Source organism: Fukomys damarensis, unplaced genomic scaffold (genome assembly GCF_012274545.1).
Source record: "Fukomys damarensis isolate Sample0158 unplaced genomic scaffold, DMR_v1.0_HiC HiC_scaffold_23, whole genome shotgun sequence".
In the NCBI taxonomy this organism is placed as follows: Eukaryota; Metazoa; Chordata; class Mammalia; order Rodentia; family Bathyergidae; genus Fukomys; species Fukomys damarensis.
Genome location: NW_022900935.1, coordinates 34126117 through 34141615, shown reverse-complemented (window position 1 = coordinate 34141615; position 15499 = coordinate 34126117). Strand labels below are relative to the sequence as shown.

Sequence of the window (15499 nt, the reverse complement as noted above, 5' to 3'; positions counted from 1 at the left end):
GACTTTACTCAAGACTATTGTAATAGCTGTTGGGGAGCACTGCAAAGGGATGTTCTAGAGGTGGGGAAAGGATTCAGCTTCAAATACAGCAAAGAAAAGTAGGAATTTATAACCAAGGTGATAGGTGGGATATATTTATGGATAGATTATTAAGTAAGAGGGTAGAGAAATTGCCTGCTAAACTGACTTAGCAAATCTTGCTGAAGGCAAACCACAGTGATCAGACACTACCCAAAGGACGGAAATGGGTGAGTAAAGAATTTGGTTAGATATCAAGGGCAGAGAATTCTGGTTGAACTGAGCAGAACTCTTTGCTAAAACTGGGTTCTTGGGGACATGCCCCAAAATTGACTTAGGTAGACTCAGAGGAACCTGAGTAGAGTGAAGTAAAAGAAAGAATCTTTGTCATTCTAGTGTAAGAGCCAAACAATAAACAGGAAGCTAAGCATGTACAGTAATGTTATGTTAATGATGAGTGCTATGAGGAAAAATAAGGCAGAGTCAATGAATACACATATGGAAAAGGGAAGACTGGATAGGCATTTTATATAGATTATCAGAGAAAAATCTCTGAAAATATATCATTTGTAAATTGTGTGAAGGAAGAATTATATGAAGGTAGGAGCCATTGAAATATTTAGGATAAGAATATTTCAGACAGAAAGAAGAGCAAGTGCAAAGGCCCTGAGACAGCACAGGTGGCACATTACAAGAACAGCATGAAAGTCAGTATATCTAGAGTGGTGCATAAAGGAGGACAGTGGGGAGGTTTATAATTAGAGTGCAAATGTAGATCATATTTGGCTATGTTTAAAACTTTGGATTTTTAAAAAAGTAACAAAATCCTTTTGGAGATTTTTTTTTAAAGGACAATTCATGATCTGGGTCATAAACTTAAAGGTCTTTCTAGACAGCTACATGGCAAACAATATGAGGATGGAAATAAAAACTGCTTTGGAATCATTTTTAGTGAATCACATGATTTATAGTAGTAGCTTACCATAGAGTGGTAGCTGTGAAAATAGTGAGAGACATTAAGATCTGACATAAACATTTTGAAGTTGGCCCCAAGAGGAATTGTTAATAGTTGGATGCAAGACATTAGAAGAATGAAAAAAAAAATGAATCAAAGACTTACATTTTGGCTTCTACAACTAGAGGATTTTTACAAGGGTGCCATAGTCTGAATTGTAAAAGATTTTTTGATAAATAGTAGGGGAGGGGCTAGGAGCAGGATAAGAGATAAAATTCTGTTTTAACCATGGTAAATTTAAGATTTATATCAGAAATTCAAAAGGATATGCTGAGTAGGCAGGGGCCAGACAGATAATGAGTTTGAGGCCAGTTTGGTCTACCCAGTGAGCTCAAGACCAGCCTGAAATATACAGGGAAATGCTATCTCAGAAAAAAACAAATGAATAGGGTTAACTGCAGAGTACAGAACAAGAAGTTAGAGGTTCTTGTACTTAATCAGGGGTTAGATGACAAGGACTGGATCCACCAGCAGTCCCAGGAGGGAAGGGAAGGAAATAGATGAATTTGAGAGATATTTAAGAGAAAGAATGAACAGTAAGATTTATTAGTTATGAATTAAGAGGAAAAACAGCACTTTGGGCAAATTTACAGGATTACATCATAGATGAATCGATGATACAAAAATACAATTAGTAGCTTATGACTCCCTCCTCTAAAAGTGTTCAAAGACTTTACATTGCCTAAATATTAATGTTTAAAGCTTGAAACCCTGGCATTCATGGACTGTAAAACTTGCCCTTTTGCTGTGCTCCATACCTTTCTATGGTACATCCATGGAAGTAAAAAATGTAATGGAATCCAGCTGAAAAGTTGCTAATCTACAGAGTAAATTCAAACTCTGAGCCTGGGTTATAGGCCTTTTGCACCCTGATCCCTGCCAACCTGATCTTTTGCTTCCCCTTTTTTGCCCAAAGCTCTGCTCATATCCAACTTCTTTCAGTTCTGTGTATACATCAACCTCATTCCCTTACTCCTGATGTCATCATCTTGAATTCCCTTCATCTAAGGTACCCTAATCAAGATCCACCTAGCATATACCTCCGCATCTTTTAAAAGCTGCCTTCTATGAAGATTTTCCTCAACTTCCCATATACATTGAGCTCCTGTCTTCAGTAACATTGTCCACCTTGTATTTCATTAAATCTGCCACTGTGCTTACTGTCACCTGTCTGGTCCACCATTTTGCCACCAGTCCATGAAGGCCTAGCACTGTGAACATGGCCGGCTCTAATTCAGGTAAATCAGAAGAATGAGGAACAAATGACATCATCATTTGACATCAGTTCAGACATCATAACTTCACTTTACTTTACCTACCCCTCCCCCGGCCCAAGCAAGCTTTTTCTCCTCTAGAATAATATATCACTTCTGTTCTAGCACTGTGTGTATGGTGCTGTAACATTGTATTTGTTCTTTGGTGGCGTTTTTTTCTTCCCTTTTTGATATATTCATCCCCTGCTTGAAATATTCAAGGGCATGGCTTTTACCTTGTTTATCATTGGGTCGCTAGTACTTAGGAACTCAGTACATGTTTTTTAAATGTATCGTTTAATAATTAAGGAGTAACCTTATTTTTAAAGTCATATATCATGTAATTTTGTCCACTCTGTCCACCTTCAGGAGGAATTTCCTGACTATTGCTGATTGCAATTAATCTTTCACTCTGACATGCTGAACTATAGCTGTATCTTATCTGTGTCACCATCCCTTTGTGGGGGCAGTTGTTGATTTAGAGTGACTAGGAAAGCCTAAAGACAACAACACTTTTACTCTTCATCTTATTCCCACATACTTGGCATATTTCTACCTGAAAGAGCCATAAAGCATCGCCTTTGAATCTGATATGATTTATTTTGTTAAATAAGAAGTAAGCTACTGCATTTATACTATTGTGGGTAACTGTTCATAGCAACATCTTGTCCCACTAAGAATGACTATACATTGTCATCCTTCTTTAAATGTTTGATGAATGAATAAGGGAAAAGAATAGTATTTTCGCTGTCCCTTCAGAGGGAAGAACATATGTTTTATACAAAATTAATCCCCTTATTTAATCTATCACTGTTTACACCCAGAAATAATTTGCTCACATGGAGTACAGGAATACAGTATTGTCCTTCATAAACTAAAATCAAAATAAAATAACTTTAAAGAATTATTCCTCTCTCCTCAGTCCAAGCCAGCTTTGCACACAAACGGAAAGGTTATAGGGGTGGAGATTCCGTTAGAGTTTACAAGGTTGCATCCTCTCTGTTCTCTAGAGGAGCCAAGACCCACTCCCATTCCCTTTGCCCATTTTTCCTCAAGGATATGCATCCATCTCACATCCTTTTCTGACACCAGGAACCTCAAAATCCAGGAGGAGGGAGGGCTTTTGTTTTCTCCTCCTCATCATCACAATGAGAAGAGCCAAGTGTGTTCCTTTATTGTATAGCTCCTTCCAACGTGGAACCTGAAACAAGCTTCTTAGGAAATGGACAGAGTGGCAGGGACACAATCCACAAGCTGGCAGAAGCAGTTGTCTACACAAAGTGTGATGGAGCAGCCCCGGTTAGTGCTAATTTTTTCAGGATGTAATTCAAGCCTCAAGACTTTTTAATGCTATATACAAAAGAATTATCCCATGCATAATGCCGTCAGAGCTTTTACCTTCTCAAGAAGACTTGGATCTGTGGAGTAATTTAAAAACAATCACTTATTTTTCAGTTGTAAAATAAAATGGCACCTTGTTGTATTTCTTTCACCAACCTACTTATATAGGAAAGAAGTTACTTGATTTTTGCTGCCTATCTTCACTGGATATAACAGGAATTTTCTGGGAAACACAGACTTACAAAACAGAGTATGATCATAGACAATTTCTGCTCTTTTCTTTACTCTCCAATTATAAAATCTGATGGTAACTTTATAATCCCCACAAGGCAAAAGCTGAATCACATGGTAATTGCTCAATGAAAACAATCTGGAAGATAATCAAGTTTTAAAAATAGAATTAATCATCTGTCTTTGGTAGAGGGTCTTTTTTTCCTATTGAACCTAGAACTCCTCTCCTTTTTAAATTTTTAAATTTTGAGACAGGATCTTACTGAGTTGCTAAATTGCCCATGTTGGACTGGAACTTGTAACCCTTCTCCTCAGCTTCTCAGAGTATGGGATTACAGGTGTGCCCAGCCAGCTATGGATCTCTTTCTAAGTCTCAACATTGGACTATGTTCCTGGAATGCAAAGTCATCTTGAGCTCTGAATTACTGCTAGAAATGCTGTCTGCCTTGCTTGTACCGACACCCGTCAGTACCATTGACTACTTGCCCCTTCCTTTGCCTGTTAGCTTTCCAATTAAATCTAGCCTGCAATTTGTGATACTATACTTACCCATTTTCCTTTCTTGCTCTGCCCAAAGTCTAAATAATTCAACAACTTCCTGCTTAGCACCACTAATCTGAAATTCATTCTATAAAATTTAACTTCATTCTAGCAAGCTCTAGTGTTTTGCCTGAAAATGTTGTCATAGTGTCAGATAAACCGGGAACGTGCCACGAGGCAAGTTCCTTTTCATTACAACATAACTACCAACCTGGTCGCTGCCTAGCATTCAATAATTTTGAAAAGAAATTGCTCAGGCTGGGTATTTAGCTTAGTGGTCCTGCTGCCTGTCTCACAAGTTCAAGTCCCAAGTTCAATCCCTAATACCAAAAAAAAAAAAAAAAAGAGGAAAAAGAAATTGCTCTTTGCTTGTCTTTAATGGAAGAGAGTGACATGAACATGTCTTCTTGGGCTTACATTAAAAAGTAAAGTCTATTGAGAGTTATCGGATGAAGACCTATTTAGATTGAAAGTAGAGGGAATGAATAGCTTTTATGAATTGGAGAAATGAACTCTTAGTTTGCTTAAAAGTACATTCTACACCTTATTTCCTGTTCATTAAATGGAACATTTTCATGGAACTAAGCCAAAGGTTTTATGACAAGTCTCTTACTTTTTCCATCTGTTAAGAACATTTGTCAAATATAAATTAAAAGTAAATCCCTACAAAAATTGTGTGTTCTCACTCTGCTGTTGGGAGCTCAATTCTATAGTTTTTTTATTGTGAGCCTTAGCAGAGTTTGTATCAGATGAAATCTTATAAATAGAGTCACTTTTCAGACAAAAATAACTTGATTTTATTGTATTGTAAATAAATTTCAGCTTTAAGCGAAGAATTTGAAGGTTTCAGATGTTGACTATTTGTAATCACTTCACTGTTTCTGCAATGATATGTCTTATCTTTTTAAAATCTTCCAAATATTCCTCACAAATCTGATATTTTATGAAACAAGCTGGCTTTGCTGTATAGTTTTTGAATAATTCACTTAGTCTCTACATTGTTATCACATTTTAGCCTAAAAGAAAAAAGGGCTAAGGTCACTGAATGAATACTTAACTAAGTTTTATCATGAACAATTGCATCTCCTGTAGTGATGTGATATGCACATGTAAAAGGAAGGAGCAAATTCCGTTTTCTTCTGTGCGGCTACATTAGGATAATATTTTCTACTTAGTCTATCTAAAAGCACCTCCAGAGTTGGAAAGCTGTGGTTGGAGTAAGCAAGGGGAATTGTAAAGATGATATCTCCATATTATTTTTGGATGACTTTCTAAGATAGTTTTGTTTTGGTTTTGGGGTTTTTTTGTTTTTTGGTTTTTTTGGTTTTTTTTGCAGTACCGCGTTAGAACTCAGGACTTTGAGCTTGCCAGGCAGGCATGGTCCACTGAGGTACATCCCTGGCCCCCAAGATGCAATTTTGAATAAACTTCATTGTAAAATATTTATTTATTGTGACTTGCTAAGGTGAAGTTTTCAAGAAACTTCACTGTAAAACAATTATTTAGTGTGAAGCTTAAGTCATGGAAAATACACAAGGGAGTCAAGTTCAGTAATAATTTTATAGAAATTGATGTTTATTAAATATGCTTAAAGGTAATAGAAATGTTTACATCCTACTTCTTTCTTTCTTTCTTTCTTTCTTTCTTTCTTTCTTTCTTTCTTTCTTTCTTTCTTTCTTTCTTGTCATCAGCTTTATCATTCCTTTAAATGGTTGTTTGCTGTTGCCTAAAAAGGAACCACAATGTACAACCTATTTGACCTTTTTTTTTTTTTTAACAGTGCTATTCAGGTAACTGTTCTTCTGACAAGCTCATAAATGCAGAATGTCATCTCTGAAGCTTTTCCCAGTAAGTAAATCACAAAAGAAATGCAGGAAGAATCTTATTCAAGAACTGATTTTCACCAGTTACAGTAGTGAACACTCCAATTATGCTTCCTAAATGTATAGATCTCTTTCCTTCTTTTTATCTCTCTTCTCATGTCTTTTTGTTTAACTTTCCCTCCCTCTCTCTTTCTCACATGCACGTGAAGCTTATCCACAGGAAAATAATACATACATATACTATATATATAAACAAGAGTGTTCGACTTTATTTATTTAAAATAAAATAACTTCACTAAGGGAAACAAAAGTGAAAAAACCCTCAGAAAAGGAACAAAATGCTGAGTATGGTGGTATGTGCCTATAATCCCAGCTGTTGGGAGGCTGAGGCAGAAGGATCACTGTGAGTTCAAGGCCAGCCTGAATTAAAGTGACACCTTGTCTTGAAAATAAATAAATAAATAAATAAAATAAAATAAAAATAAAAACAAAAGGAACAGGACACAGAGGAGAAAAGTAAATATGATAGTTTTATAGTTATAAAATATAAATGATTGCAGCACTGAAAAGAAAAAATAAGAGCAACATATTTTGGATTATTTCTGCATTTATTTATGTAGTCATTCAACAAACATGCATTGAGGCCAGGAATTTTACTAGGCCTCAGGTATGCAATGAAAAAAAAAAATAGTGCTCTTTTTTCTGACATAAGTAATTGGAAAGCAAACTGCCAAATAAAATGGTAGAGACCAGTATGAGGTATGAAGGAAGTTTCAAAGAGAATTGAATATGCTTTGGTTCTATACTTTATTAAGTGTAATTTATTTGGTAGATTTCTTTTTCTAAACTTCTACTCTGGTTCCCAAACAATCACACCCTTTGTATGTACTTGTCACTATAACTATTACAATTGTACTTAAATTTGCATTGATATTTTAGTATTTAATTAGTTTTGTAATGTTAATCTGTGGTCATTATGGATTATATTATTCAGCTAGCATTTATTCTCACACTCTTCCCCACCCTAGGGATTCTTTACCACCTTGACCGTGGCTTTCTTGGGTTGATGGGATGTGAACAGATGTGACATACCCAAAATCCTTCCTGAGTGTCTGATTGCTTGCAGGAGTTGGCTTGGCCTCTTGAGCTCTTGACCTCCCCAAAGGAAGAGCTTTCCCCCAATAGTTCTTGACTGAAAAAGTGCCCAGAGCTCAGCAAGGGTGCAGTCAATTCATAGGCCTGTGAACAAGAAAGAAGCCTTTAAAAAAATGCAACAGTGTTACATTTCTTTCTTTTGAATTAACACATAATAATGTTTATATTTATAGGGTACAGTGTGATCTTTCAATACAGTATATGTGTATGAAATGTATAAGGGTGGGGCAGGGCAATTGGCATATCCATCTTTAATAATATAAGCCATCATAATATAGTGTACTATAATATATAGTATACTATATAATACAATGTAATAATATAAGTTGTATGTCACTGTAACAAAAATTGACTGATACCAAAGCCAACTTTATAAATACACTTGTGTGAAAAGCCATAATATTACAAACAAAAGGCAAAATACTTAAATCAATTTTCAAAACAAAAAGAATCTAACATTATGTATAGATCATGGAACATGCTCTATTTATACTGTCCTTAACATGATGATTGCCCTGTCATCAGCACCAAAGTGTACATATGAGAAACAATCTGGAGTCTGGCAATAGCCTACAATAGGTCTATGTATCAGTGTAATGTGTAGCTATATATCCATCATGATTCCCCTTATACTGTAAAGCTTCAGAGCACAATGAGTCATTTTTTCAATAACATCTTTGCCATTATTCTTATTTGATACAAAAAAGGTTATGAGAATAAAAAGGATTTTACCCACAGGAAATAGAATTTAAGGCTTACTGAATGCTTTAGACAGATTTCTCTATGCCCCAGTGACTACAGGAAACAAAGGGGAAAGAAACCATCTTGTAAGAGTCCAATGTTGTATAGTTACAGATCACAGATACATATGGTAATGAAAAGAATAACAGTGTCAGACAATAGTAATTTCCTCATTGGCAGCCAGGTCATGGTTCAAACACTGAGGAAGATTCCTGTTTCAGTACCGCGCCCAACATTTTAGAACCATCAAAGACTGACACTCTGCTATTCTCCCCACGTGGTAGTTGCAATGTTATTGATATATGGCTATTTCAAAGCAAACTGTCTGTTCCAGAATTAATTATAATGTTGAAGATTTGTATACATGAATGGAGAGAATATTACTACATAAAACCAAAGGATGTTATGTCATTTCCAATGTACTTTTATATGCTCTAGAAACATACAAGAAAGCATAGTTTTACAAATTGAGAAATGCTTTATAAGCACCAGTGGGACATAAACTTCCCTTTACAAAGATACACGTTGGCTCATTCCTCAATTACCTACTATTTGTTAGCTAAATGGAAATTATTTTAACAGCTGATTTTTGCAAAAGTTTTTCACTGTACCCTGCAGAGGTATTAATGTTTTTATCATTTTGATATCTAATAATGAACAAATCAATTTTATACTAAACTTATGGTGCTTCTGCAGTGCTTATATTAAGAGGAAGTTGGGGACTAATTTCAATCAAAGGAAGCATATATAATGGTCCCTCTAGGAGTGCTTGTGGCTTTTTACCAGCTTGAGTCTCGATGTTTGAGGGAAGGATAACAATCATCTAAAATATAAATGAAAGTATTTTCTTAAACTCCCCTGAGTTAAAAAGAAAAAACAAATTCTTGAGGTACACTACACCAATATATTTGAATTCCTTTACCTGTTCCAAGTGAACTCATGGCCAAACAAATGAAGCTTATGGTTGCACAGCTGGAAACTTATTGCTTCTTCCTTTTATAAAAATAAAACCACAGGTGATTGTGAACCAGTTGGTTTGAATTTGCACTTATAGAAAATAGGTAATGAATTACTTCCTCTGCTCTCTCTCTAGGTACTGAGTAGAAGCATTTATTGTGAGTCCATCATATATGTAGTATATGAGACCAAATATAAAGGCTAAAAATACCCTTTTGAGAGGTCATTTTGTCCATCCATTCCTTTAGAAAAGTTAATTAGTAGCTGGGTGTGGTGGTGCACAGTTGTAGTTCCAGTACTCTTGGAGGCTGAGGCAGGAAAATATGGCAAATTTGAGCCCAGCCTGGGCTATAATGAGTTTGAGGCCAGTTTGGTACTTGAGACCGTATCTTTAAAAAAAAGTTAATCAGCTTAATATTTCTATATGTTTCCTCTTATTCTCTTTTCTGTACATATTCTATTAAATGTATTTATTACATAAAAATTGGCAATGTACTTAAATGCAATTTCGTTTCTCCTTTCACCTCATTTTTAACCTGAACAACAAATGTTATTTTTTCATTAATTCACCAAAAGTTCGCATCTCTGTTCTCTACTAATATTTAATATTTAATGTTTAATAACACTTACAGTCATTTGCAGACTGCAGCGTTTTACTTCTTTGTTGCCTGCCTGTCTTCCTCTCCCATTTCCACAACACATGTACAAGACCATAATCTCCATGAGAGCAACCATCTATTTCTTTTATTCCCTGTTGTGTCCTCAGGGCCTAACAAGCCCTCTATCAAGTTCTTCTATTTGTTGAATGAATAATCTTAAAGATAAAGATATGATAGCATTATCCCAGAAGATGATACCTTCATCTAAGAATTCCTTAGATATGATAATACATATTCATGCATATTTACATGGTCATTCTTAACTGTTATATCAAGCACCCATTTTAGTTATGTAGGCCTACAAATATAAGTAATGGGATGGACAAGACCTCAAGAATAATGATTTAGAGGGTTCTATCTTACATATTCTTTTGTTCTCATAAGTTATCAGAAATCTCATGTCCAGTCTTTTATATCATTCTATTTGTTCCCATTGCTTCATGCATTCCCTGTAAGCCTCTGTTCCTAACTTCACTGCTTTCTATAAATCTATTTTCACTGATAGTCTGCAGTTTTCATACATCCATACTTTCTCTTTGAACTTGAGCTCATTCTGATTGATGTTTTGTTGGCATGTCCAACTATACCTACCTGTACCTTCAGTTAAATTAAACTGCTCCTTAAATTACCCAGATTTTAGGTGGTAGAACACAGACTATATGAATTCTCATTCTTCCATATAATTAAAACCTACTCATTGGAAATGTTTGTCTTCAGTAATCCTTCAATTTTTATCAATAATATTTGTGTTTTTTCTAGTCTTACGTATATGCACATAGCAAAATTAATCTGACATTTACACTTTTAATTCAACTCAATGCTATAAAATTATTTAAATAAAATGATGTATATGAAATGCTTGCTAGACTTTGAAGCACTGGACGTACATTATCCCATGCAGTTATCCCAGACTCATGCTGTCCATTATGTACTTTATGCATAGCATTCTTTGTGAGAGTCCTTTGTAGATTAGAAGGCCATCATCAAATCCCCATTCTCATTTCTGGGCCAAGTGAGCCTGGTCAGTTTCCTCATATAGTCTCTTTCTCGGTCTTCTAATGATCTTTATATTGTGTGACTTTTCTCTTGTCTGTCATCTTGTTCATCTTTGTTGCCGTAATGACCTTTCAAGTGAACTTCACTTTATGAAATACAATATTCTCTATGTGCAAATAGATTTTGTGCGTACAGAGCAACAAGTGTTATATTACAAAGGCACTCAGAGCGACTTAAAGACTCTGGAGAGAGAAAAGGTACTTTAGAAAAAGATTTATATCTATGGAGTACACTGCTTATCTGCAACATGACCTTATTACTTTAGCTTCTCTAAGCCCTGACTCTGTGGGTGAAGCTCTTGCAGTGGGTGAAGGAGAACATTGGAAAAGGTGTGGGAGAGTGACTGGTCCTCACAATGGCTAAGCTCCTTATTGCTATTTAGTAAAGGTGATGGCTGGGATAGAAGACTTACATATCCCATAAGACCCGGGGCCATCAGAAGTAGGATTGTCTTGTTGCAGGCTGACGGTACTGCCACCATGAAGGAACAGGCGAAGCAGCTCCTTGCAAATCTCCGTGCATGAGCTAGACAGCACTAAGTGGCAGGACAGGACTACTTTGTGAATTTTATTGTTTTTGTTTTTGTATTTTTTTTTCTTTTTATTGAGTTTATTGGTACAATCTAGGTATATAATACAGTTACCGTCATCACTGGGATCCTGTACCTTTACATAATAGGTCTTGATTCTCATTTTTCCCCCTTATCCCTGCCCTCCCTTCACCCCCTCCTCCCCTCCCCATTTACAAACACTTTATTTCCATTTTTTCAGTTTCTCACATTTTTTTCCTCTCCCTTATTACCTTTCCCCCACCCTTCCCACTTTCCCTACATCTTTAGCGCTTTACTTCCTATTTCACATTATTAATTATCTCATTAGGATCCTGTGTACTATTATAGTTTTGTTTTTGTTTTTGCTTTTAAGCCAGCATTTAGATTTTATGTGACTCTTTTTTCTCATTATAATAATAACTTTTAAAATGCTTCCTGCATAAATTTTCCCTAATCAAATCTGAAATTTTCCTGCTAGAATATAGAAATTTACCTGTTGTAGGATAGGAAACATCTTAAAATCTCTGATGGTAAAGTCTGATTTAGGAGGCTTCTGTTAATGATCTTAGAAACAGACTACCTGGTTTTATTTTTGTCTGCAGTTCTAAAGTATTATTTGACTTTAGTTAAATCAAGTTAGTCATTTTCCCAATTATGAATGCTATCAGATGCTTCTTTGGATATATTCATGTTATTTAATTACTTACTATAATGCATACTAGGAATGAGTCAACTTATAAAGAGAAAGGGCTTATTTTGACTGAATTTTGGAAGTTTCAACCCATGACTGGCCCATTGCCGTGGGCCCGGGGCTGTGCAGTACATTGCAGAAGGAGCATGTGGCAAAGGGTTCACATTCATCTCATGGGGGCGGAGAAGGGGAAAGAGAGAACAAGTGATCAGCACCTCACCACAATCCCTTGTGAGGACCCAGCCCTGTGACTTAGAACCAGGAGCAGTGATGGTGAACCTTCTAGAGCTTTCAGTGTTACAGGCAGCCCATTGCAGATGCCTGCCATAGGCTTGCCACCACTGCCCTTGAGGATCCACCTCTTCAAAGTCTCTACCACATTTCCAGTACACCAAGCTGAAGACCGAGTTCCGCTCTTGAGGAACTGTACCCAAGTCCTCATGATGAGCTACACCTCTGGCCCTCTTTATCTTTTATTTTCGAGACAGTTTCGCTGTATTGTCCAGGCTGTCCTCTCGAACTTACAGACATCAGTACTGGGCTGAGAGGGAGCAGTGTCTTGTGATTCCTTCCAGCAATCAGCCTCACTTAGTGGCAGCTTATGTCCACCGTGTTTGCTTTGGCCCTCCATCCTTCCTTGCTTCACTGTGCTTGTCCTCGATTCTTCTTCTCTAGGATTGTACTCCCTGATAAAATAAAAACACATGTATAGCTCTCTGTTTCAGGTTCTGCTTTACGAGATCCAGGCTAAGATATGAGTGAAGTGGAGAACTAAAACCATTATCTGGTTAATTGAGACCAACCTCTAGCAGAGATCAATTTGGATTAATTTACAACACAGATGTTAAGGACAACTCTGCTGCCAAGTTGACAAGTAAAATGAGCTGTCAACACTGCCCAGCAGTCATATTCTGCTTCCCATATAAGCTTACTTCCTATTTGAGTTATCAACTTCAATACCCTATCCCCACACTTCCTATCCCCACCCCATCAAATTCAAATGATGGCCTCTGGACAAATTTAATTAAGAAAGTATAAACTATCAGTTGGGCAATTTTCCTCTTCATCTTATCACTAGATCAACAAATTTATCTTCACCCGCCCTCATCTTCTCTCCTGTTTCATCTGGTGAGGTGTCCTTTCTCTTATTGCAGCCAGCTTTTCCATACAGATCTAATTCCCTCTGGCCTCCTCAGAGACTTGGTTCCTTGTTACTTCCTCCTCCTACCATCTCTCTCATTTTATTGAATTATTCCTATCTGCACTCAAAATATTCTCTCACCTTTCAAAGACTTCTCTTGCCATCCACAGTAGCAACATACATGTAATTCCAACACTCCAGGATACTGAGGCAGAAGGATTAAATTTTGAGCCCTACCTGGACAACTTAGTGAAATGCTGTTTCAAAATTAAAAATAAGGGGCTAGGGATTTAGCTCAGTGGTTCCACAGACTGCCTTGCAAACACAAGGACCTGAGTTTGATCCCTGGTACCAAAAAAATAAAAAGTAATTAAAAATTAAAAATAAGAAAAGGACTGGGGATGTAGCTTAGTGCAAATTCTCAGGGCCCATAAATAAATAAGCAAACAAAAATAAGAGATCTCCCTTAAACCTCCCAATGTCCTCCCAATGTCTAAACTTCTGAACTGTATTTTTAGTCCACTTTCTCTAAAGAGAAAACTGTCTCAACATTCTCATCTTTACCTCGTCCTTAACTCACTTTAATTATGCTTCTACTTCTACTACTTCCCTGAAACTGCCCTTATTGAAGTTTCCAATGACTTCTCCATTGCTCACTCTAATGATCATCTTTCATGGCTTCATTTTAATGCAACCTCATGTAGCATTCAATGCAACTGAGCATCTTTTGCTTTCTACACTGGCTTCCTTTAACTCCTCTCGCATGCTCTGATTTCCCCGTTCCCAGTGTTCTTCCCTTTCTTGGTTGTTCATGTTGTGAGCCTGGAAGCTTTAATCTAGGTCTCAACTCTTGCCTGCTGTTGCATACTTAGGCATTTCCATCTCCACCCAGGAATTCAAATCACACTACTTGCAGGTGACTCACAAATGTAGATCATCAAGACCTCTCCTCTAACTTTTATTTCCATTTAGTGCTCACTAACTTATCTTGTAATCACAGCAGCAGCTCAGTCTTAGCGAGCCCCAAGGACCCAACTCACTGTTTCCACCCCATGCCCTACTCTGCCCCAACCTGAGCCTTCCATGTTCCCTATATCAGTGACCGAAACCAGTGTTCAGCAGTCACAAGCAGAAACACAGTAAAGAGAAACACCTCTTTAACTTATTCATCACTATTACCTATTTTAGATGTTTTTTTAAATATTGTAACTGACTTAATGTAGTATAAAATCTGTTTTTAAATACTCCTTGAATCTCTCTACTTGGCCACACTGCTTCTGTCAGAGACCATCAATATCCTGCCTGAACTACTCCAATTTTTGTTCACCCAGCAACCAGGATAGTTTCCTATTCGCAGATCTGCTCATGTAACCATATTGCTTATGTATTTTAGAATACAGTATCTTTAACCTTGCCTATACACCATGCATGATTTAGCCTCTTCCTATTTCTCCGGTTTATTTTCTTTTGCTCTTTGTGCTTTCAATTCATTGGCTTTTTGTTTTTAATTTCTTCTATTCCACATGCATATTCACATCACGGTAACTTAGTATATGCTTTTCCCTCTACCTTGAATGCTGTTTCCCTAATATGTACCTCTTCAGTCTTCAGAAATAAGTTTAGGAGTTATTTAGTAAAGTAAGCATTCCCCAGCTTCCAAACAATTCAATGTCCTATTATATACTCCCTCCTATGCCCCCAAATACCAATAGTAAGTGTAAGAGATCATGTCCAAAAATAGCTCACAAAGTTTTGAATTTAAATAGTAACTTTAAGGATTAAAAGTCAAACCCAATTTGAAACATACCTAGGAGATAAAATTATTTTAATTTGATGTCTCTGTAAGTAGTGGTAGGAAGTAAAAGGAAAGTTGGAGGGGATCTCCAAATGTCTGTCTTGTTTCACAGAATAGAGGTTCCATGAAGGAAGATGCCAAAGTGGAAATGGGATTACAAGCATGAATACAGTTCATATCTGGCAAGATTACATATTTATTTGATCTTTGACTTAGCAATTATACTTTTATAATTCCTTAGTAAAATAAATAAGATGATGGTAAATCACTGCAAATATTCCAGTGTTGTCTTTAAAGGGTAGGACCAACATGCTGTGGCACATTTATATAATAGAGCATCAAGCAGATTAAAACAAAAGAATAAAGATTTTTTATTCTACCACAAAGTTACCTTTAGGATATACTGCTAAGTTTACATGACAAGCAAAGTGGAGAATGTGTATATAGGATGCTGCCATTTATCAAAGAAAGGGAAGGGAGGGTTTAGATATTATTAGATATTTATATAATATATATATAATATATATATATAT

General features: G+C 36.3%; 1 protein-coding gene across 2 annotated transcripts in view; it reads left to right on the top strand.

Moving 5' to 3' along the window:
* Positions 1–6194: 6194 nt before the first annotated feature.
* Positions 6195–15499, top strand: part of Plpp3 (phospholipid phosphatase 3) — a 115890-nt gene continuing 106585 nt past the window's right edge. The window contains exon 1 of one of the 2 annotated variants that reach the window (XM_010603638.2): positions 6195–6246. In XM_010603638.2, the coding sequence (XP_010601940.1) occupies positions 6216–6246 (31 nt within the window). In that variant the 5' untranslated portion in view covers positions 6195–6215. The remainder of the gene's footprint in view (positions 6247–15499) is intronic. The other variant, XM_010603639.2, reaches the window with a different exon arrangement.